Here is a 27,187-nt window from a genome sequence, read left to right as displayed (position 1 = left end):
AGTTTTAAGGAGACTACTCTTGCTAGTTTATATTAATACCCTGAAAATTTTAAAAAAATGCACGCATTTAAAAAAAAATTTAATATGCTTTTGTTTTGTAAGATCTAATCAAAATTATTTTTCATTACTTATAAAAGATAAGAAATAAAAAAAAATTATATTTGTCAACAATCTGAGGGATATTCATTGTATATGAAGGGCTTATACCTTGGATCCCACCTTCTTGTTTCCTTGATATTTCTGCAGCCTGCTCAGATGTTACTCTTTTTAGATAGATTTCTATGGGAAGACTACCTATTACACCTATTGCAATGGTTCACAAGACAAGACTTCGGGAAATTTTCTTCAGTTCTTGCCCATATTATCTTATGAACAGGAACTAGAGTAATTTTGATTGGATTTTATCTGACTTTGAATGTGTTGATGGAAATGTAAAAGTCCAGGAAGAGTTCGTAAATGGCCTATCTAGCTGAAAGGGGACAGAAAGGGTGGTAGTGGGGATTTTCATTGCGCTATAATTTCTTTGAAGATAGAAAAATATAAGAGCCATTAAAATCAAACTCATTTCAACTTTTCAAGGTTTTTAAGAATGGTTTCAACAACGGGAGTTAATGAAGACGATTTCTCTTCACACGCCTGTCCTTATGAGACTTCTTATTAGATTACTAGTATTATATTTACCGGATGATTTATCCATGGGAAAGGTTATATTTGTGATCCATAACACAAGACATAATAATATATAAATATAACACATAGTGATGTTCGTTTCAGTATGCCTACTACTTTATGACGATTCTAATTTGATAAGAGGTAAAACGTAAAAGAACGATCGCATTTCCGTTTTTTTCTCCCAAGTGTGTATGAGTGTTGTGTCGTTTCTCATCTTTCTATTTTATTTTAACACAAAATTTTTCGCATATTTTTCGCTTTCTAAATTTATGTATATTCATAATTCATTTTATTGTTAAATCTAAATATATCCCTTTTCATCTTTCCTCTCACCCCTATTTTGACTAAATAAACGATCCGGTGCGTGCGCAGAAGAGAAGAGGTACTTCAAATTCGTAAATGAACAGTAATCGCTACCGGTTGTATTAAAAACTTACGAACATCACGCTGATTTATTTATCGTATTACACTGCACCATGCTTAATAGAAAGAAATATCTTAGAAAAATCCTTAAAAAAAAAGTCATAAAGCTGATGATGATGAAGCTGAAAAATGATTCTTCACGATTTTCCTTCTCACATAAAAAAAACAAAAACAATTTTATTGGTGTAACCATAAACTAGACCTGAATTATAAATATGCAATCAATTTTTCCAAGTAGGGTTTTTTTTTTTTTTTTACAGATGCTAACGGATATTGCTTGAAATCATCCAAATCTCTGGTACAAGATATCAAAATAAAGTATTATAAGTCAAGATGCAATAATCTTCCTTATTAAGAGAATGGTTTTGGGTCCCTTAAAATTCCTATTCTAACCATTGATGAAGAGCTAATAAACAAAAATGGCTTTAGATATGTTTGAACTTATACTGCGTATCATTGGAGCTATATATCTCTATCGGTGAGAATAATAACACAAAAACTGAAAGTAGTAGACTGTTTAGAATATATATCTCTATTCCTCAATTGATTTGTACAACAGTCTTAGTGAAATTGCTCAAAGGAAGTCTCAGTTCAAGTGCATGCAGGTACATTATCTCAAAATTGTAATCAGCTTTCAAAGCTATAGAGATTATTCATTTGCAAAACCTCAACAATCCTGAAAACTGAATTTATATATATATATATATTCTTTACATCAAAATTGTAAACTTTAAAGCAAAAATGTTTAAGGTGTACTTACACACTTGAAGATTTTTTTTAAAAATTTTAACTCTAAAAGTCCAGTTTTTTCACAGTAGGACATTAATATGTGTTTAAACTCATTTCAGAAAAAACCATATTACACTCATTATTAATTAATTAACTAATATTTAATGAGCTAATTAGACTATTTTTTGAAACATGATATCTTAAATTCTAATTTGCACAGACACATAATTCTAGTTGGAAATGATGCCAAATATTAGTTTTCATGTTGTCTGCCTCAATCAAGTAATAAAAATATATAGTTTTTTTTAAACAATTTTTTCATCAACAATGAATAGAAAAAGCGAGATTTTTTCTGTCATTTTAACTTTTAAATAGCTATAAAAAATTTATTTCTATAAATATAACTTTGATTGAGGCACAAAACATCCGCTATTTCATACAGATTATTTTGATATATAAATAACTGTATTTGGTTCATTTCTTGTTGTGTTATGATTGTTTGAATGAAGCAGCATAGTGGGAAAATATCATTCTTCATAAAATGAGTTTTAAAAACACCGCAACTAGAGTTTTTAATGAAAACTCCTCAAGAAAAATAATTATAACTTGAGAAATATTTCGAATATTGACAACAACTTGGTATCGTTTGAAAGCTAAAGTATCAGACAACATTATTAAGCAATAAAAAAAAATATTCGATATTTTGAACGATTTTCGAAGTTTCAAGTATGTACATACACCTTAAATCAATGAAACGAATTCAAAAACTCAGATCCAAAATGAATACACCAAATTTTAAAGCAAAAATGTTTAAATCAATGAAATGAATTCGAAAACTCAGATCCAAAATGAATACACCAAATTTTAAAGCCAAAATGTTTAAATCAATGAAATAAATTCAAAAACTCAGATCCAAAATGAATACACCAAACTTTAAAGCATAAATGTTTAAATCAATGAAATGAATTTGAAAACTCAGATCCAAAATGAATACACCAAATTTTAAAGCAAAAATGTTTAAATCAATGAAATAAATTCAAAAACTCAGATCCAAAATGAATACACCAAACTTTAAAGCAAAAATGTTTAAATCAATGAAATGAATTCAAAAACTCAGATCCGAAATGAATACACCAAACTTCAAAGCAAAAATGTTTAAATCAATGAAATGAATTGGAAAACTTAGATCCAAAATGAATACAATTTATTTTCATTGTCCTGTTAAACTACATAAATTCTTCGATATCTTTTTTTTACAAATAAAGAAGAGGACTGATCGTTTTTGAATTATAGCTGGATTCTAAACCTATTCATGTTTGTAATTGCGATAAATTTTCATATAATTAATCAAGTTTCTTTTTGCTTATCTTTTCAAAATTAAACTATATCTGGTATAATTAAACTTTCTTTTCAAAAGAGTTTATTCTTAAAGGACAAACAAATTTTGATTTTTTATAGACACACTTATATAATAGACCCATTACGATTTCTGAAATAAATTATTTAGATATTTATCACAATGATTTCTATTTATTTAATACTAACAAACATTTAATAAAAATATAACATAATTAAACTAATGTATTAGATGCCAAAAGATTTATATAATATATGTTACTAATTATGTCTTAAGAAAGTTAATTACCATTAAAATACTTGAAAAATATTTGTTTGAAACATAATGAAAATCATTTGGAGAAAAATAACAAAACCAATTATAATCGGTTTTAATACCATAAATCATTATTAGGCAAATTAAACATTTTTGAAATAGTTTATAATTATAGTCAATAGAATAAAAAAGTTTTTGAAAACCGCTATGATTTCAGAAATAAGTGATTCAGATATTTTTCAGAATTGTTCCAATTTATTTAATAAAAACAAGCATTTAATAAAAATATAACAGAATTAAACTAACGTATTCGATGCCAAATGATTTAAATAATATCTATTACTAACGCTTTCTTAAGAAAATTAATTACCATCAAAATACTTGAAAAATATTTCATCGAAACTTAATGAAAATCATTTGAAAGAAAAATAACAAAACCATTCCTAATCGGTTTTATTACCGTTTTAATTTGCCTAAGAACGATAACGCATATTAAAATTCTCCAAATGAAGGGATTAAAAGCATAACCATCCAAATTGCCATTACGGCAAAATAAAATCTTTAAAAGATATCAACTTTTAATCCTCAAGAAAACTCCGGAATCAAAACCAGCAACGGAACCCATTTAAAAAACCTGCCTCCCCATCCGTTTCCTCGCTGATAATGCAGACCCATCCCGAAAGTACCTTCTACGAGCATTTTGCAGACGATAATAATAATTTCTTATTATTTAATCGGCGAGCCAGAAAAGGGCGAAAACCCTTTTCATTTACCTACTCAGCCCTTCCCCCCACGGCCTAAAACAAATTCTCTCATATTTATCGTGTGTTAGTAATTACATAAAAGATTTAATTTGTTTCTGCTTCGAGCGTAATTAATTGCAATGCGCAGTAATCAGCAAGTTTAATCGGTTTCCAATATACGTGCTAGCGGACGCGCCCGAACACGCTCGCTGATGCAAGGTTTCCTCCATGATGTTGGCAACTGCTAATTTGTTAATTGTGGTTTTATCGTAGCTTGGGTTGGTACAAACGTAGCTCAGTTCCGGCCTTAGCTCGTTCATGTGTTTTTGGGTTCTTCTCAGATTTTGGGATTAATAATTCTACTGCGATAGGGGGTGGGCGACAAGCTAAGTTTATTTGATAAGAATTTATTGGTGTTCCAAATGATGCTTTATTGAAATTCCTCCCTGGGAGGTAAGTTTGGGAGTGATAAATTGACTCCGTTTTTGTGGGAAATATTGCCTTGTGTTCGAGAAGGCATGTATTAGAGGTAATATCGTACGGAAATTGAAGGTGTAAGGTATGGAGAATCGTTAATGTAAGACATTAGCAAAATTAGGAATGTACATCATGTTGATTATAATCCTAATTGTTTATTCTTTAATAAATTGTTATCGTTAAAGATTTGGCGGGGAATGAATATTCATCGTATCTCGAAGTTTCAACTTCGATATTTTCTGTTCCATAATCTTTAATAGAATAATAAATTTAGAATAAAAGCCGTTTCTACCGAATAATAAATTTAAGCTCAGCATTTTAAGTTGATATTCTTTCTGACAAACTTTGAATTTACTTCTTTACTTGCGAAATTAGAAGCTATAAGCAGTTTGCACATTTTGAGGAAAGATTTCTTTACCACGAAAAGGCAAACATTTATTGTAACATCTTTCACAATTTCAATGCGCAAAGGAAAGAAAAATCATTAACGTAAGCTTTTTAACATTACTTTAAATTGATATCCCGTCATATTGGTTATAACTGAAACTCTTATTCCTTATTATTAAATGTTTGATGGAAAACTTAATCAAGGTCTCTCGAAAGCTGCATTTTTACATTTCTAGCACAAATTGAAACAATATGTATAATTGTCCCGAACTGTCTGTAACGATGGGCTGAGTTAAAAATACTCCTTTTGAATTCGTGTTGCTATCAAATATGAAATCTTAATTTTTGTTTTGATATATATAAAATATATTGATATATATATATATATATAATTTGTAAACAAATATATTTTTGAGCAATTTCATGGCCGAAGAGAGAAAAGACACTTTGAATTTTTAAATCGCTTTTATTCCATCCCGAGAGGCATAATTTATGTACAAGCAAAAAATGACGAGATGCGTCAATCTACAGCACAACATAAGAGCAAAAGAGAAAAGAGTGCAAAAATACTTTTCCTGATGATTATATACCATGAGATTCTGATAGGGATTTCTTATACGTTTTGATTTAGGTAAGGGAATAATGGGGATCTTTTTAAAAAAATTTGTTTAGATCACCATACTTTTATGCCTTCACTTGGAGCGTGAGAACCGCTGATTTAAGTATTTTTACAGAGCGTTCCTAGCATTTATTAAACAAAAAAAGGTGGTTCAGGAAATAAGAGAATAATTTAGAATGAAGTTAACATGGTGCTAAATTAAGATAAAAATTAGGAAATTAATTAGGATTTGATTTATATTTAGTGATAACATTACATTAATTTGTATTGTTTTAGTCGATTGGTTTACCGATGTGTGAACAAAACTTCAGGAGATCATAAACTTGATATTTTATTTATAGCTTTTTATGCTAAATTGTAACAGAACAAATCGCCGTCTTCTAATCCTGTATCACTAACCATTTTAGTCACTGAACGGTTTGATAGACATGTTATGAGAATTTCGTAAAATACCAAACTACTTACAATAGAAAAAAAGAAAACTAACTACGTGTAGAATTTACAAACATATAAAAATTTCTAATAAATTATTTCTTATTTATGCACATTCGTAATATTCTCATTTAAGTTGGCTACTATTGCTAATATTTTTTTCAACATTGTTTTTGGTTTCGTAGTTTACATTGCAATTTCTTTGTGTTAATGTTCTTTGTTTGTACACGCTTGAAACTTCGATAATCGTTCAAAATTACGATTTTTTTTTTTTTTTTGCTTCAAAATGTTCTCTGGTCTTTTAGCCTTCAAACGATACCAACATGTTGTCAATATTTGGAATATTTCTTGAGTTATAATTATTTTTATTGAGGTACTTTCACTAAAAACTCTAGTTTCGTTTTTTTTTTAAAAATCATTTTATGAAGAATGATATTTTTCCACTAAGTTTCTTGAGGCACTTTCATTAAAAACTTTACTTTCGTTTTTTTTTAGAATCATTTTATGAAGAATGATATTTTTGCACTATGTTGCTTCATGCAAACAATCATAACTCAACAAAAGATTAACCAAATGCAATTATTTATATATCAAAATAATCTGTATGAAATAGCGGATGTTTTGTGTCTCAATCAAAGTTATACTTATAGAAATAAATTTTTAATAGCTATTTAAAGTTAAAATGACAGAAAAAATCTCGCTTTTTCTATTTATCGTTAATCAAAAAATTGTCAAAAAAACTATATTTTTATAACTTGATTGAGGCAGACAACATAAAGATTAATATTGGGCCTAATTTCCAGCTAGAATTGTGTGTCTGTATAAATTAGAATTTAAGATATCATGTTTCAAAAAAATATGCTAATTATCTCATTAAATATTATTTAATTAATTAATAATTGGAGTAATATGGTTTTTTTCTCACTGAAATGACTTTAAACATAAATTAAAGACCTACGTTGAAAAAAATGGATTTTTAAAGTTAAAATTTTTAAAAAATCTTCTAGTGTGAACGTACACCTTAATGAATCGTCACTTGTTTCAAGTCAATTATAGTACTTAGTTTAGTTTCAAGCTTTTTTTTTTTTTTAATCCCATTGCAAGGAAATTAACTTTTAATGTTAGTTTGTATTTACATCTAAGGCGCGCAACAATTTCTTTTTCTTATGCCCAATTTCGATGCGCATGAGAATTTTTACTACAATTTTCGCTTCAGTAGAAAATACAATTACAAATTTTACTACAATTCATCTAAACATTTAAGCTCTAAAAACATTAATATAAAATAGAATTATGTCATCAATGACACACAGTTATACAAAATTTGAAAAATTTTGCATATGAGAAACTGCGTGAAAAATCGACTGCGATATTTCTGCTTTGAAAAAATGAAACAAATCAAGTTTTAAAATTTTTAATTATATCACATTTCTTGAGATTTAATTTCCTTTCTTCTCCCTAGGCCCTGACTTCTGGGGACTGCTGAACCCCGAATGGAACCTTTGCAGTAAAGGTCACCGACAATCACCGGTCGATGTTGACCCCACAAAGCTTCTGTATGATCCTTTCTTGCGAGTCATACATGTGGATAAGCACAGGGTAAGTATCAAATCTTAACAAATTTCAAAACATAATTGATATTTCAGATAAGAAAATTATCCTAATTATTAATGCATCTGTATTGATTTTGTATTAAAATGAATAGACATAAATTAATTCTTGATACATTACTCAACTCATCTAAACTACACTGAAGTATGATTCAAAATATTCAACAACACAAGATTTTTCACATTAACTTTTTCCAGCAAAAACAGACATCAAAGTCCTTATTTGCAGCTAAAAGTACAATTATTAAGCACGTACGACAATAGCAATGATAGCTATTACAAAATGGGAAGTAGGCAAATATAGATGTTAGTGCAGTACACAGTATTTATTATTATTACTATTACAGTTCTTATTTTTATTATTAAAGATATTAGTAAAGCATAGATATAAGTTCAGGACACAGTAAGACGCGTTGTGTGTGCGCAATTTTCAATTGCTGAATTTGTTCGTCACGTGATGGCGTTGATGATAGGCATAAATGAAATGATGCCTATCGACAGTTGTTGTTCATATGCAAAGTTAGACAATAAAGTATCTATTGGCGAACTTCACATTTCCAATATATCTTCTCGACTTCACATAGATGATTTTACTCGTGACCGTATGGTTGGCTAAAAATAATACATGTTGCCAGGAAGTTAGCGCTTTGCAAAGAAGATAATTTCATGCAGAACTAAGAATTATGGTCCAAATATACTCTGGAGAAGAGGCCCATTTCTTTAAACAAAAAATAACTAGAATCTTTCTATGATTAGACACATTTCTTAAAATCACTATTGTCAATGTAGCTTCTACTTGCAAAAATAGTAGATAATTTATGATGTTGGAGGTCTACAGAGAAAATCGTTTCACGCAGAATGAAGAAATCTGGGATTATACATTTCATGCCCATTTAACTTTTTAAATATTTTAGCTCAGTTTTAACTAATTAAATACATATTAAGTGTGAATTTCACATTTTACAAATAATACTTGAACTAAAATATTTTTATACCATTATAAAAATTTTATTTATTGCCATTCATTTAATTGAAGTACAATTATTTCATAAAATTTGACTCTGTCTTCAAATAGTTCTTTTTCATCATTTCCGCCAACCATTTTTAATGTTACTACAAAAATAATGCCATTTTCGCCGTTGTAAATATATAAGAACAAAATTTTCTTCCGTAGTTGAAAGATAAATAGAAAAGATTGTTTTTATTACTTGTGCAGTTCACATAAGAAAAAAAAAGTCAAGTCACAGTATTGCGAAAGATAAAGTGCATTTAGAAGATGGATTACCTTGACAGTTATGTTTTTAATGGCACTGTAATGTCAGGGGATTTCAGTCCATTAGGAACGTTCATAAACACAATAAATACAATAGGTATAAGACTACCAAAACTACTCAGTTTTAGTATCTATTATAGTTTGTTGTTTCAAGTTTCTTTGCTGAGACAATCATAAATGTGATTTTGATTTAATACATCATTTCTTAGAAAATGTTGAAATTGATAGTTTATGGAATATCTGGAAATGAAAATGAAAATTTTTAAATCTCAAACCAATTATTATTAAATAATTATCATAATTTTATTTTTCAATCACAAACCTAATTAAAACTAAATAACTGAACAAATTAATATCGTGGGAAATGTTCCACACACATAGAGAGAGTGAGAGGGAGAGAAGGTGAAATTTTCAACCTATCTTCAATTTCAATTATGCAATTTATCTACAATTTCAGTTATGCTGTGGAACAATTTACAGAATCCTAAGAGGCGTTCTCTCAACAAAGACAAACTAGATGAAAAAAGGCAGCTTGCAAAGTGGTCCAGGTGTTTATGGATATGAGATGGGAGACAGATGCAGATAATTTGCGATTTTAGAAGGTCAGATCAATATCAGATAAGTTAATGAAAATTAGATTATAAAAGACACGAGAAAATAAAGACTCGACTCAAAAATTTATACAAAATGGCTTTTAATGTAAGAACTTTAACATAGAATTTATTTTTGTATAAACTGAGAAAAACGAAATGCTTTACCCTCATTTTTGACTTTTGGAACATGGATCTGTAGTTGCTTGCTTTTGAAGGTATCTATTCTAATTTGATTCATTAATGATGCATGCCTTGATAGAATAAATAGCAAAATAGTGATATTTAAAAGGCAATCAACCAATGAGAATATCCCTGATCTTCAGGCTATTTACGAAGGAGACTCAAAAAGCAAAGGAATATTTGAGAAAAGGTGTGTTTCTTCTAATAATAAAAAACCGCATTTTTTTTCTATATATCCACACTGGACTTCAACATACTTTCCATAACATTTCACAAGGTTTTCAATTCCATTGGGGAAAAAGTCTTTCGGTTGCATCTGTAATCCATTTTGCACCACAACAATAACTGCTTCATCGTTTGCAAATCTTTTTCCCCTTAGAGCTTTCTTCAATGGTCTAAAGATATCAAACTCCCTTGGAGCCAGGTCTGAGCTGTTTGGCGGGTGTTCCTGCACTGGGAATCCCAGCTCCTTTATTGTTTCTGCAGTCCGTTGTGCAGAGTATGGCCTTTCTGCAGTATGCACTTTTTGGCAGTTTTCCACGACGTCTGGTTGGTTCCTTTAGTTCGCAACACATAACAACATTTCTCACTGTTAACAGCTTCAACTTCCGAGTCACAGAATACTGTCAGTTGATGCTTAACGTTTACATTTCTTAACTTCTAGTGAAGATGGGTGTTATACTACTCGATGAAAAATTTTCTCAGGTACACTTTCCGCAAACAAAAAGCGAATCATTGCTCTCCTTGGTGCGGATCGACAGCGGAGCTGCCGTATTTAACGGTCTGCTACATTATAACGATTAACGCGGGAATGAGAGTGACACGTTACATTGAAGTATTATCGACTACACGAATTCAGCACTGAACACTAGCGGTGTTACCAAAACCAACCTGAAATCGGAAATATATATATATATATAGTACAGTTCTCATATATATACAAATGAACTTTTGCAATTTCCCATTTCAGGTTGGTTTATATATATATACACACACACATACACACACACATATATATATATATATACACACACACACACACACACATATATATATATATATACACACACACACACATATATATATATATATATATACACATACATATATATATATATATATATATATATATATATATATATATATATATATATATATATATATATGTATACACACACACAAACATATATATATATATATGTGTGTGTGTGTATGTAAGCATTATTTTGCGTGAAGCAGAATGGAGTTTCGAAGACATTGAAGCGACTTTCGAATTCGCGAGGTCGTTTTATTTCATTTTGGAAAAGCAGGCATTATGTACAAGCGATGAGCACACACACAACACAGAACCACACAGAAAGAAATTAGGGGAGAGCTCTTGAACATTTTATCCCTGGTCTTAAATAACCTGAGATTTTGATAGGGAAAATATTCCGTTTCAGTGCTAATATATTATAAATATTTCGATAGGGTTTTTTGCAACAACCGTCGACGTGGTAAGGGGAAACACAGGGATCTTTTAAAAAAGAATGTGCTTATTGGACATTTTATAGCCCTTCACGCGAAGTGTGGGAAAGTTAGGCTTTTAACTGATTCATAAATTTACAAAACTTCTCTTGAATTAATTAAGTAGAGAAAGTGGAATTGGATCAGAAATAAGAGAATATTTTAGAATAAAGTTACTATAGCTAAATTAAGATAAAACCTTGGAAATTAATTAAATTGAAATTATTTAAATATCATTACACACACACACACACACACATACATATATATATATATATATATATATATATATATATATATATATATATATATATATATATATATATATATATATATATATATATATATATACAAAGTCCTAATATTCTCTGAAACACTGTGAAAAAGATGTAAATTAAGGATACTTAGAAAATTCGACTTTCAAAGCATATTCTGGAAATTTCTGCTTTTTAAAAGACTTTACCTTCGGTATTAGATACTTACTAGTCACTTACTTTTTTCCCCGTCCATCTTAATTTCCCTCCCTCTTCCCAAACGAATGCACATCCGGCTAACAATCTCGCGCATCCTATTTATCAAAGATGTGATTATATTTTAATCTTTTTCTGCTGTGTAATCTCTCGCTGTTTTCTTTTTTTTATTTGGTCCATCCATCTCTTTCCTGGAGATTCATTTTGTTGACTTTTATCTGCTTCTCAATTTCCTTTTCTACAGTGGCATGCTCCTTTTTTACATCTTCATTCCTGATTCAATTTACTTTCGTTTGATTAGTTGAATAGGAAGAAATAGGATTTCGTAAGCAGTTATTTTTCTTTGTACAATTCTTAAGTTACTTTTATTTATTTAATTACATTTTAAAATAATCTAAATAATATATGCTATTAAACAATTAAACAAAAGTGCACAAATTGCAGAGATAAAAGGATTTAATAATACCAAAAACCGACTAAATCAATTTTTAAAAAAATTAGGAGGTAACGCGTCAGTTGCAGAAACAATGAAGCAATAGCAATCTATTGATTTATTCCGACGATAAAGATACAAAATTCTTTAAAAATCTTAGACAAATTAATTTTATGGCTATTATAGAAAGCTAATCTCAATATCCCACCAGCTGCTTATCCATGATTTTCATGGGTTGGCAATCAGCCCCTTCTCTATTGCATCTGCGTTTTTCACAGTTTAGTGTGTTTATTTTTACAATTACCGATTTTTATTATGTCATATTATTGACGTGCAACATAATAGCATCAGCTCGCTTTGTTTAAAAAATATTTGAACTTATTGGCAGAAATCGCATCTAAATTCTGATTTTAAAAAATGTGCAATCAGACGATTAAAATACAATCATATTTATTAATACGCTTCGGTAATCACATTTCTTTAAATTTCAAAATACAATTCGTATATGCATATTCATAGTCAATTTTTTTGGCATATGATTAATGTAATGGATGTTTACAGTATCCATGCCAATTTTATATAAGCCTGCAAATCAGTTTGAATTTTTCTGTATTTGTCTTTCATCAGAATTAATGTTCAATTCATTGGAATTGATAAAAAAAATACTACAAAAATCTTAATTGTGACTTTTTTATATTAAAAGCATATAAAGATAATTCCTCATAAAAAAGTTGAACCCTTGCATTTTTACTACCACCCCTTTTCTGGCCTTCATAAACCTGGAAACAACAAATTTGTGGAGTCATGTATGTATATAAGCTTATGAATACATTAACTGAAAGACTAATCGAAGAACTTCCTCGAAATGTGGATATGAGGATAATTTTCAAAATTTGAACGTGGTGGTTGTGAATATTGTGATATGGGGTATAGTTTTCAAAATTTGAAAGCAGTGGTTATGATATAGGGTATAGTTTTCAATATTTGAATGTGGTGGTTGTGATATGAGGTATTGTTTTCAAAATTTGAATGCGGTGGTTGCAAATGTTGTTATATGTGGTATAGTTTTCAAAATTTAAATGTGGTGGTTGTGAATATTGTGATATGAGGTATAGTTTTTAAAATTTGAACGTGGTGGCTGTGATATGTGTTATTGTTTTCAAAATTTGAATGTGGTGGTTGTGATATGTGGTATTGTTTTCAAAATTTGAATGAGGTGGTTGCAAATGTTGTTGTATGTGGTATAGTTTTCAAAATTTGAATGTGATGGTTGTGAATATTGTGATATGGAGTATAATTTTCAAAATTTGAATGCGGTGGTTGTGAATGTTGTGATATTTTATATAGTTTTCGAAATTTGAATGTGGCTGTGGTGAATGTTGAGATATGGGGTATAGTTCTCAAAATTTGAAGATCTCTATAAAATCTGGTATAATTCCATCAATGAAAAGTTCATCTTACCGATCGATTGTCCAATATCAAAGAAATTACGAAGGACTCAATAAATTAAAACATTTTAAGGTAGAAAAGTTTATATATGTATCATTAGATTTGGAGATATAAATGACATTTTGGAGCAAGTCAAGGAATCCAGTATGTGCATTATAAGATATTTCCACAATTTTGCTCATTACTCCGAATGTTGTAAAATATCTTAAAGATAATGTGATAATATTCTTACGCATGAGAATTTTGTATGAAAAAGGAAGGGTTTAATTTTGTATCCGTGTGCATATTTGTCTGCACGTAAACTTCATAACTTAAATACACAATGGACTTAGATGAAATTCACGTGGCTAAAACAAAGCTATGTGATCTTGTGATTAATGTTATACATATGTAGCTAAATTTGGATCCCATCTGAGGCAAGAAAGATACACGAAATCCATACCCATTTTTATCTAATGAGCCATATTGAATTGCATTGCAAGAGTGTAAAAGAAAAATATTTCTTTCTTGTTTTCATGTTGAAATCTCAATATAATGTTTTAAAATAATATTTGGATTATTATTGAAAAAAATTGCTCAAAATATAGAATAATAAAAAAAATTCTTAATGGATACTTTATAAAACTAAACTTTCCAAGAAATAAATTTATTTTAAGGAAAATTGAATTATATAAATCGTTAAATTAGTTTATACATTTTATTTTATTACGGAAACTTAAGTATTTTAAATCTCGAATAATATTTCCCGTCAAATAATTGATTTCAGAATTTGATAATAAAACTTTCAGTTATTATATCTGAAACCTGAACATTTTCAGTAAATTGCCTCTAAAATCGTATAAATTCTTTTTTAGAAGTAATCGAGAAATTTATTTTGGTTATTAGAATTCATGGATATTTTTTTTATGATTCTGTAGAAAAAAGATTCTATAGATTGAAAATATGTAAAGTAGAAAATAATAATTTAGGCATTTAAATAATTATTTTAAAACATCTTATTTTCCTTAATTGCATACATAATTATAGATAGTAACTTAAAGCAAAATGTATATTTCTAGAATTTGTGTAGAAAAACGGCATTATATAAATTACAAAAAGGCTAATGATATCTCGATTCATTTGAATTCAAAGAGGAAAACAATTTTCTTCTTTACAGTTATAATTGGGATAAAAAGCAAAATAATATTTACTTGGTAATTGTGGGAAATTTATCTGACAAATACTAACAGAATAATCAAAAATTGAAGCCAAATTTTTAGTTTTTTAAAAATATTTTCAATAATTTAATAATTCATCGGGACAACTGCTTTATAAAATGCAGAATTCTAAGATTATATTTTATCTCAGTAAGGATAATTATGTTTTATTTCAATGATACTTATAATTATCAAATATATTCTTTTAGAAAAAACTGAAAAAAATTGATCTAGGAGCAAGATTTCCAAATTTTTCGGCTTCATGATCCTGGTGTAGTAATTAAAATTAAATGTTATTACCTTTATTATTTAAAAAGCGAAATGATTGCCTGAAATTATTTTAAAGAAATCATTATTATTTTAGACTCAACTAATGAAAAACTAACGATTCCTAACATTCGAAACAAAGCGCAGTACTAGCTTGATAGTTAGAGTTGCATTATTTCAATTGCTTTCATCGGCACATATTGCACAAGCTATAATTCTTTTTTTTGTACAACAGATTCTGCAGGCACTCTGAATCAAATTTTGTCAAAGGCTTGTAAAAAATACGAAAAGACACGCAAAATGGAATAAAGTGTAAGAGTTGCTCAAACGTTCCCAATTAATCTACGAAAATATGAAAGCAGATGACAAAAAAGCAATTGTCCAAAATATTGACAACCATCAAAATATCAAAAGCATTGCAAAGTGCATTCGTTTCTGTTCGTAAGTGTAACATTAGCTAATGTTCAATTCAGTCCATTCTGGCAGAAGTCTATGAATTCCATCTGCTAAGTTTGTGCCAAAACTATTTTCGAAAAATCATAAAGAAAAATAAATTTCAATTGACCTCGATCTTTTTTTAATGTGTTGAAGGTTAGCAAAGCTTTATGAAAATGAATGCAACAATATATACATAATTGGTTCAGGTGTATGTAGTTTAAAATGTATGAGTTATTTAAATGCTTCCAATTAATCTACGAAAATTTGAAAGCAGATGTCATCTCACAAGCATCAAAACATCAAAAGTGTGCATTCAGTTTTATTCATGGGTTTAACATTAGCTAATATTCAATTCAATCCTTTTTCGAAGAAGTTTATGAAGTCCATCTACTAAGTTTGTACCAAAAGTACAGGGTTAGCAAGAAATAAGTCACCCACTTCAGAGGGCTCTAAAATGCGATCTATTAGTTCATATAAGATAAAGTTTAAACTACAAATTTCTACGAAAACGTGAAAGCAGATGGTAGAAATGCAGTTGTCCAAAATATTGGCAACCATCAAAATATCAAAAGCATTGTTTTTACATTTATTAATTTAAAAATGATTAGTACAAAAATTCACCAATAGATGGCGATGGCGCTGTAACACAAATGGAATTTATTTCTTTGGATAAAAAGAAGACAGATTCTGCACGAACATTAGTTTCTTCTCTGTTCGTCATACCTATGTTGCAAGAAAAAGCGCTACTGGTGAAATTGTTCTACCAGAATAAACAAAACTTCGTTGCAGCTCTGAAGGAATTTCTACTAAGTATGAAATAGATACGAAGAGGTCCAATGCCTCCAGGTGCCCTATGTAAGATAATGAAAAAAAATGGAAAAACCTGGATAACTTGGCATCCTTCCAGATAGAGGCCGAAAAAAAAATCTCATCTTCTAGCGCCGAAAATGTTGCGATCGCGCTCGTTGATGTCAGCAATCAGTTGCCGCATAATAGTGTGAGTTTGCCAGTTGTTTCCCGTGTTCTGGATATGCCGTATTCAACTGTATGAAAAATCGTACGGCAGATTTCGAATTTTTATCCATACAAAATCAAGTCTGTGCACCTGTAGCAGGACGGGGACTTAGAGGTTCGTAAAACTTTTTACATTTCAGTTCCTTTCTGGAATGGCGGTTGACACAACTAGGAACCATGGAACATTCTGTGGAGTGATGAGGCCCACTTTTACTTCAATGGTCAAGTTAATATCCACAACTATCGAATCTGGGCAGAGGGAAACCCTCACGTTATCCAGGAACAACCTTGCATCCTGAAAAAGTGACAGTATGGTGTGGTTTTACAGCTACTCTTATTATCGTACCGTATTTCTTTGAGGAGATAATTTCAAATGGAATCCAAACCTGTTCCGTCACAGGACAACGGTACCATGATATGCTAAGGGATTTCGTAATCCCAACTCTTCAACAACTTGGAGGCCTTCAAGACATCATTTTCATGCAGTATGGTGCGCCACCTCATATTGATCGTCGTGTAAAGCGATTGTTTATACAGCATTTCACAGAAGCACGAGTTATCAGCCGTCATTTCCCAATAGCATGGCCTCCTCGCCTGCCGGATATTGGTTGTGCAATTAAAATAATCGCCCAATAATTATTTTGGGCAAAGGGTAAAAGAAACGAAATTTTGCTTGCAAAAAGATTCCTTATTTACAATTATTGGTTGAACTTAAAATTAGGGTATGCTGTCGAAAGCATGTGAAACGATCATCATCAATTAAAATAATAGTCAAAAAATTATTTTGGGCAAAGGATAAAAGAAACGAAATTTTGAGTGAAAAACATTCTTTAATTGCAATCATTGGTTGAACTTAAAATTAGGGTATGCAGTCGTTTCAAGCATGTGAAGCTATCATCATGAATTAAAATAATCGCTAAATAATTATTTGGGGTAAAGTACAAAAGAAACGAAATTTTACTTGGAAAAACATTTACTTGTCTTTCTTTAAGGTATCAAATAAAATTTAATGGATTGTAACATTTGTCGAGTCATCGATCAAAAAAAGTTTAGTTTGGTTACTGTACTTTCTTGTTTATCTGTTTCATATTGCGACAAATGGAGGTTTAATATCTCATGCTCAGAGACGATTGATTACCTTTGAAGATTACTTATTTTTATCAGAAATCAAAAATGAATTTTATTAAAAGATTGGAAATTGTTTCTAATTAAGTCACATGCAGATGGAACTGCAACTACATTACTCAATCTGAAAAATTTACAGGAATTAAAATCTTACTTGAATTATTTTAAACAAAAATTATAACCATATCTTATATTTTATTTATTTCCATTACATTATAATTTTTTAAGATTTTTTATTTATTTTTTTTAAATTTCTCATACTTAAATTATAACAATTTTTAATTCTTCAAAATTTCTAGGAATTATCAAAATTTCGTAATGAGTTTTAAAAGTATTTTTAACACTTTTTTTTTTGCCAAAAAAGGAGTATTTTTCATCGAATTCAATTTTAAATGTTCATTCTAAGAACTGTTACCAGTTTTATTAATGAAATAAATACATAATTAAAGCATTAACTACATAATATGTTTAAGTAAATTAAATTAATTTTCAATAAATACATATAGGTGTTATTTTAAGGTATCTATACCTTCCATTGAAAGCTGAGAGGAAATCAATCTTAAGTTACCACCGAATTTTTCCAGATAGAGAAAATTCCATATTCCAATCTTTTATTTTAAGTTATAAAACAAACCTTAATTTCACAAGTAATTACTAATTTCTAATGATGATTTAATCAAATATTCTACTCGAATTTATTTATTCAAATTAGTCTCAAACAAAAATATTTTAATACATTATTACTAGAACGTGGTCATTAAATATAGAAAAGGATAATTGTACCAATAAAATAAATATCGTAAATGAAAGTTTAGCTTGAAATTATCTTATTCGAATCAAACGGTATTATCATCGTTGATTAAAAATTATCTCTTACGTTATGACTCGATTGTGACATAAATCATTTTAAGAGATACGCTATTTCAGCTTAAAGCGACTGAAAATATTTCTTTTAAAATCTTAATTTCTGTACTATTGCATTATTTCAAGTAGACAACATAAAATAAGAATAAATACAAGGAAATTCAAAAAGAAGAAGACTTAAAGAACTTATTTATAATGAACGTCTATAGACAGATGATTACGATACATTTACGCATCGAAAAAAATACCAAATTTTGTTCCGTCTATGTAATAAAATTTTATTGCATTTATATTATCTAATCAGTGCTATCATCAAATCCTAAATCCATTTTTTACTTTCTCGTATATGTAGTATAGAGAACGTATAGTAATCATCGAAATCGAAATTTAAATGAATCTCCATATTTCATCAAAATTTTCATAAGATCGAGTAATGCATTTTTGGAAAATGTCCATCTGTCTGTGACAAAGAAACCCAAAAGCGCCTTGAGCTAGGTAGATGAAATTTGGTAAACCTAATTTATTCCAAATTTGTAGATTTCTATCAAGATTTCAGAAAAATTCGCTCAGAGCAAAGTCTGTCCGTCCGGCTGTTTAAGGTGTATGTACACACTTGAAACTTCGAAAATCATTCAAAATATCGAATATTTTTTTATTGCTTAATGATGTTCTTTGATCCTTTAGCTTTCAAATGATACCAAGATGTTGGCAACATTCGAAATATTTCTCTAGTTATAATTATGTTTCTTAAAGTGCTTTCATTAAAAACTCTAGTTGCGGTGTTTTTAAAACTCATTTTATGAAGAATGGTATATTTCCACTATGTTGCTTCATTCAAACAATCATAACTCAACAAGAAATGAACCAAATACAATTATTTATGTATCAAAATAATCTGTATGAAATAGCGAATGTTTTGTGCCTCAAGCAAAGTTATATTTAGAGAAATAAATTTTTAATAGCTATTTAAAAATTAAAATGACAGAAAAAAATCTCGCTTTTTTTATTCATTGTTGATGAAAAAATTGTTTAAAAAAATTATATATTTTTATTACTTGATTGAGGCAGACAACATGAAAACTAATATTAGGCATCATTTCCAACTAGAATTGTGTGTCTGTATCAATTAGAATTTAAGATATCATGTTTCAAAAAATAGGCTAATTAGCTCATTAAATATTATTTAATTAATTAATAATTAAATAATATTTACTGAAATATTATTTCTCACTGAAATGAGTTTAAACTTATATTAATGACCTACTGTGAAAAAACTAGACTTTTAAAGTTAAAATTAAAAAAAATATATATCTTCTAGTGTGTACGTACACCTTAAATATAAGTTAGCAAGACAACTACAAAATGAAGAGAGCTAATAGATGAAATTCTATAAATATAATTAACATCTATACTCTAGACACCTAACAAATTTTGATCCAAATCCAACAAGGAATTGATCGTTATTCGGCCTGCACTTTTAGAAAATGTAAAAACAATAGCTCAAAGACTCAGTGTATCAAATTTGGCCCGTAATTTTGTAATAAAATGTTTAGTTTAGTTTCAATTTTTAATTTCAGTCAATTGAGAGCAATTAATCTAAAATAGAAATTCAAATTTTTGGGAGCTATTAACCATTTGCCAGTGATTTATTATCAAATAACTCGCCTAGGATGACACGAAAGTTTCAGTAAAAATGATAAGTTTATTCCATAGGTTAGCATTCTGTAATTATTGTATGTTGTGATTATTGTGATGCGTGAGGATAGAACCTGGGACCTTGTGGTTCGCAGCCCAGTAACATGACCACGATACAAAAGCAATTGCTCGTGGTGCATAGCTATTAACTGCCTTTTAAGCTTTCACCACAATGTCAATGCTATACAAGGCATTTTCTCGGATAACATCTTCATAAGAGAGTTTGCCCGAAAGTTTGAGAGAAACCACTCTCGCTGGTTGTCATATATAAAGTGACATCCTAGTGTGCTGGGATTATTGGTATAAAAAATCGTTCATACAAATCTTGAGAAATATGAGGCATATGTTTTTAAGCACACGTCACATCATCACACCACACGGTATCGAAATTACAAGCACTCTGCTTCCTTTACTTGCGAATTTGTTATGTTTGAGTTTGGAAGCAGTTCGGACAGTTAGTAAACAATTTCATTGGTGTATTAGGGTGATCAGTGATTTTCCCATTGCATATGCTGTCATATTTTAAGAATTTCTTGCAAAAAAATATAGATAAGTTTATGACTACGAACATTTTTTGTTGATTTTACAACGAAACACATAATTTAATGCAGCAATAAATTCGCACTTTTCATACAGCAGCAAGCTAAATTACTTTTCCTGAGATTTCAAAATTTTCTTATGAAAATAAACAATGCCGGTTTCACCGTAATTATCCGAAAGAGGGGGGGGGGAAACTGTGGCAATGGTCTCCACAAAACTTTCTCGCCTGTATTCTAATTAAAATGCTACCCCTGAGAATGGCACTGGCGTACAATAGTACTGCACTCTAATGAAGATATAACCCGTACATGGCATTGGTATACAATAGATGCAAAATACTTACCTTCAGCTTGAATTTAGCAATTTTACTGAATATAACGTGTCATCCTTGGCGAGTTATTTGGCGATTAATAGTATCCAAAAATGAAACTTGTTTTAGATGCGTTTTTCCTAATCGATTGAAACTGAAAATTTGATAAAGCTAAACTTCTCACAAAATTCCACACCTAATTCTATATATTGAAGTCACTGCGACTTTGAGTTAAGGCGTTTACATGCTTCTAAAAATATACACCTATAGACGGTCAACCCCTTGCTGTATTTGGTAAAAATTTGATAGGTGTCTATATTATATATGTTGATTCCAAGTATCGAATTTTATCTATGTAGCTCTCTACATATTGTAGATTTTGTGTCAAATTATATTCGAATAGCCCGACAGACAGACTTCCTTTGACGGGAATTTGCTCAAAACTTGAGAGAAATCTACAAATTTAGCATAAAGGTGGTATGCCAAATTACGTCGGTCTAGATCAAAGTGTTTTTGAGTTATGTTTGTCACAGGCAAGGCAGCGGTGTCTTGGTGGTAAGGCCTCGGCTCGTCAGTCGTAGGGTTTCAAGTTCGAGACCCGATTACACCGAAGAACCGTCCTGTAAGGGGTCTGTTGCTCGTTAAATCCATCAGTCCTCCCGCTGATTTGGAGTGGTGAGGAGAAGATAGTCATCCGACCGTGGTTCAAACTTACGAGGTCTGTCCTAAAATAGCCCTAGCGTTGCTTTACAATGGGACGACAGGGCACAGGCAGACTGATCCACATTTTCCAAAAGGGTGTTTTCTCAACTTTAGGAGGTCTAAAACGTAGAGATTCGTTCCAATTTCGCGTTTCAATTGTTTGATGATTACTAGACTGTCATTACCTGGTATACGATAAAGTGAAGCCAACATTCATTTTTTTTTTATTTATCGTGTATATCTCTATTTGTTTATCGTTCATGAAAAATAAATATTTCAAATTTATTCTTTTTTTCTGTATAAACTTAAACACCTGAAAAATTTTTGCTTCGGCAATTCTTTTCAAATATCAAAGCAAATTTCATTTTTTTAAAAGGTTTTTTCTTCCGCCCTGAAAAAAGTCTTTATCCATATCCGTCATAAAAATACTTCTTTAAACTTTTAATAAGCTTCTTATTTTACCATTTCACGCCTTTATCAACCGATATTTGAAAACTTTTCCTCCAGTTTTAAAAGTCACCGCATCAGCTTCTACTGACTTAATACTTACTTCATTTAATAAAAAAAAATAATAATTTAAGTGCACTCATCTTTCCATGAAGCAGAGAAATTAAGACATTAAAATTAATTCTTTAAAAGAATTTATTCTCTTCTTCTTTCTTTCAAACAGAATAGAAGTGAAGGAAGTTCCATTCTTCACTTGTTAAACCCTTTATTTAAATTTTTCCTGAAAACAAATAAAGTTAATCTCAACAAATTAAAAATGGAAGACAGAACGCTTTATGACGTTTGAAAAGTAAAGAAAATGCCACGGCCAAAAGAGATTCAGAATTCATTATTCTATTTTAAGGTGTGTCATAGGAATTTCCATCCACCCCCTACCCCCACTCGAAAAATAAATGAAGTGATGGGCTTCACTTTATTGTTTTTGGGGGATGATGAACGAATTCTTTGAAGAAAAGAATTATTAATGCAAAGAAATGAACTAATTTCCTTCCATCTGAAGCATTATTTGAGAAATTAAGATTATTTAATGCTATAATTATTTAATTTAAATTGATATAATGCAGGTAATTAAACATGTGGTACAAAAATGGCGGCAAATAGTTTATTATTCACTTTAGACAACTTTGATGCGTGTTTTTTTTTTTTAGGATGACATTCCACAACATTCCAAATTGACGTAGTATAACAGATTCAACGCCTTCGATCAATACTGCTCAATATTGTACAATATTGGACGATATTTTACAATATTCGTTTATTTTTCGAATGTTGAACGGTATCAGACTACATTAAAATTCTTGAAAGAAAATAATTATTAATGCAAATAAATTTTAAAAAAATTCCTTCCATCTCAAATATTATGTGAGAAATTAAGACTGTTAAATGCCATAATTGTATAATTTGAATTTAGATAATGCAGGTAATTATATATGTGGTACAAAAATGGCGGCAAAAAGCGTATTATTCACTTAAGACAAATTTGATGTGTTTTTTTTTTCGAATGACATTCCACAACATTTCAAATTGGCGTAGTATAACAGATTCAACGCCTTCGATCAATACTGCTCAATATTGTACAATATTGGACGAAATTTTGCAATATTCGTTTATTTTTCGAATGTTGAACGGTATCAGACTACATTAAAATTCTTGAAAGAAAAGAATTATTAATGCAAAAAAATTTTAAAAAATTCCTTCCATCTCAAATATTATGTGAGAAATTAAGACTGTTAAATGCCGTAATTGTATAATTTGAATTTAGATAATGCAGGTAATTATATATGTGGTACAAAAATGGCGGCAAAAAGCGTATTATTCACTTTAGACAACTTTGATGTTTTTTTTTTTTTTTTTTTTTTTTAGAATGACATTCCACAACATTCCAAATTGACGCAGTATAACAGATTTAACGCCTTTGAAAAATACTGCTCAATATTGTACAATATTGTACGATATTTTACAATATTCAGTTATATTCGAATATTGAATGGTATCAGACTACATTATAATTCTTGAAAAAAAAAGAATTATTAATGCTAATAAATTTTTAAAAAATCCTTCCAGCTCAAACATTATGTGAGAAATTAAGACTATTTAATGCCATAATTTTATAATTTGAATTTAGATAATGCAGGTAATTATATATGTGGTACAAAAATGCCTGAAGAGTTTTTTATTCCCTTTAGACAACTTTGATGCTTACTTTTTTAGAATGACATTCCACTAAAGTTCTATCGGTGCATGACTCTGCGTTTTAAAGTGCAGATTGTAAACGCTCGATACATAAAATAAACATTTCTTATTTTAGGATATTACGACCAACGATTGAAAGCGTTTTAAAGAAGTTAAAATCAAAACACAAACTACGTCAAATCCAAATAACAGCGAGCATCTCACTCGTTCTATTTATTTTTAAAACATGATCCTCGTTGCCAGATGCAACAGCAGCGATGATGAGTTGCGTTACTCACAACCTGTTCCTACACTTCAAACTGAGGTAGCATTACAAATTCAACGCCTTTCCTTTCAGCTCAAGCACAATTTGAGAAACTAAAACTGTTTTAATGCATAGTTATTTAATTTTAATTTAGATAATGCAGGCACATTATCTAAATTAAAATTATCTATATCATCTCTATACATCAAATTATCTATATCTTCATTCATCTATATGCCTGTAGCGCAAAAATGCCAGAAAAGTTTAATGTTCACTTCAGACAACTTTGAGAGGTATTTTTTAGCATGATATCCCACTATAGTTTAAACCCATGTAGTATAACATATTCAACGCCTTTGATCAATATTGCTCGATACTGCACAATATTGTACGGTATTTTACAACATTTATTGATATTGAGAATGTTGAATGATATCAGACTACATCGCAAAATATTTATGTGCTAGTAAAAATAAAAATATGAGCAAGATTTTAAATATTTAATATGTTTTTCATCAAACAATTTTTTAGGCATTTTTCATCCTTTAAAAGTATAAAAACAGTGCATAGCTTGTGTCTGAATTTCCTTTGTTGCATATTTTTAAAAAGGATTATCTTATGATATTCTTATAAAAGCATTAATTTCCAAACCATCACTTTCTTGCAGGACTGGTCTATTTATAGCTCATTTAATCACTATTATATTTCATCAACTTCATTAACTTTATGCTTTGTCAATGCAGACGTTAATTATTATTTTGCTTAATTTAAAATTACAATTTTTTATTATTTAATGAAGCCTTTAATAAATAATGGAAAAAGCTCTTCTGGATTGTTTTTATGAATAAAAAGTCCCAGCTAATAATTAAAAAATGTTATGAAAATTCGGAGGAATTTTTTCAACTAAAATTCAATATAGACTACTTTCAGTAGTGTAATTTCAGTAACAAAGTAATAAAAATTATAATAAAATGAGGGAAATAAGTTCTGTCCTATTTGAAAAATTAATTAAAAGTTTATAAAAATACCTAATAGATATTTTTTTTATTTCTATTTTATATTTCCTAGCATTAAATTTTTAATTTGTAATTCATTATTAAATATTATCAAATCTTAATATAAACCTTAATCAAAATCTCTACCAGATGGCGTGACAGGAATAGAATCAAATCTTAAATAATTTAAATCATTAAAATTCTGAATACATTTCACTTATGAATTGCCATTCAAAATTAGCAAGTATAGAAAATTTTTAAACTTTTTCACGTTGAACATGATTAAAAGATAGATTACAAATTTCCATCAATGCAAATAGGAAATATGTCAAGATAAATAAAAATATTTATTAAAGAATATTTGCTCTTTATTCTTCAATTACGATAAACATTCTGCACAAATTGCATTTCAAAACTTTACATCCAAAATACAAATTACAAAGGAAAACAAATTATACTTTATTTAAGTTGCTTCTCTCCGAATATTTTAAGCAACTCCAAAATTCTTTTTTTTTTCCACGGCACCTAAAAAATGTCGACTTGCAAATCGTCTAGGTAGAATCTACATTATGAAAGGTGGGAAAAAATTCTAAAATCTTTCTGAATATCAAAAATCTAAATAAATGTTTATTTAAAAGCTGTGCACTGTTTTGCTCGAGTACCCGATGATATGTTTTTGATAGTTCGATTTTCCTCAACGAAGACATGGGACTTGGTATGAAAATTTCATTTTAAGCACCGAGCCTTGCGAAAGCAGACTGCAAAGTAAAAAGATTTTTCGAGACAAGTAACCATTAGCTGCTGGATTTCTTATTTTTGTTTTGAAACGACATACTAAGATTTCATCATCTTCACGACAAGAACGAAAAAATAAATTTAACGTTTATTTAATAAAAAAAAGAAGAAAAGAAATGCCTTTTTTTCTTGCCATGATGCAAAGCTTAAAATAACGTTTCGATTATAAATGAAGTGGAACTTAAAATGCAATTATGGAGAAGAAGAATATGGAAATTCGTGCGTAACTGTAATATGTTGGTTGCGATATTAAACTAGACGCTTTTTGGATGTAAATATAAATAATTGTAGCCATTTCTTGTTTGTTTGCTTTTTAAGAAAAAATAAACATCGTTTTAATCGTAAAAAAATAAGCATCGTTTTCATCGATGAAAAAAAAAGAAACATTTAAAAATTAATATATATTTTAAATTTAATTTTTTCGTTCAAATTATATATTGTTTATGCAAAATGTCAATAGTGGAGATTAAATTTTATTTGATGTGTTTCTTAGATCATCAATTTTATTAAAGTATTTGATGTTCGACTGTAAACAAAACTTGTTTATTTGAAAAAGAGCTTAATGTTTTTGAATAATAATATTTGTTTTCAGACAAATGGATAAAAAATGGCCAAACGATAAAAATAAATATTTATATAAAATATTTCTTTGTTTGAATAATAATTTATTTATCTACTAACGATTATAAAAAAAAAATTGTTGAAAGAATTAAGGTATCCGAACACGTTAAAAAGGTCGATTTTCGCGAAAAATAACATTTTAAAACAATTCTTTTATTGGATAGACCAGTCTTTGAGCAATCCAAAAAAGTTTACATTTATCTCTACGTTAATTAGAAGTCCAGATATTAATATTTTTATAATGATCGGTAAACCGGAAGTGGACATTTAAATAACGGAAAGTACCAATTTAAAGAGCCAAAAACATGCTAAAAATTTGCATAAACACAAATTTAGTTTTAAATACGGAACAGTTTTTGCACTACAAAATTCAAAATGCCAATGAAAGTTTCAACGGTGTTTTGTAGAAATTTGTACCTAAAGACGTCTTTGTTGAACTCCAAACCGTCAGATTAGGGGCATTTATGTCTGTAATACATTTTAATGTAGGTTTTATAGGATTACTGAATAGCTTTAAGGTTATTGGAGTGTATCCTAGTGCAAATGCAGTTAAAGCATTTTCTGAGCTCGACAA

At 29.2% G+C, this 27,187-nt stretch overlaps 1 protein-coding gene across 1 annotated transcript in view; it reads left to right on the top strand.

The window, feature by feature from the left end:
* The window catches only part of LOC129957177 (carbonic anhydrase-related protein 10-like), a 765,422-nt gene that overhangs the window by 515,821 nt on the left and 222,414 nt on the right, over window positions 1-27,187 (top strand). Inside the window, exon 3 of the mRNA XM_056069369.1 lies at window positions 7,557-7,693. Coding sequence (XP_055925344.1) covers window positions 7,557-7,693 — 137 coding nt within the window. The remainder of the gene's footprint in view (window positions 1-7,556; window positions 7,694-27,187) is intronic.

This window comes from Argiope bruennichi, chromosome 11, assembly GCF_947563725.1.
Source record: "Argiope bruennichi chromosome 11, qqArgBrue1.1, whole genome shotgun sequence".
Lineage (NCBI taxonomy): Eukaryota > Metazoa > Arthropoda > Arachnida > Araneae > Araneidae > Argiope > Argiope bruennichi.
This window is presented reverse-complemented; position numbering and strand designations above follow the sequence as displayed.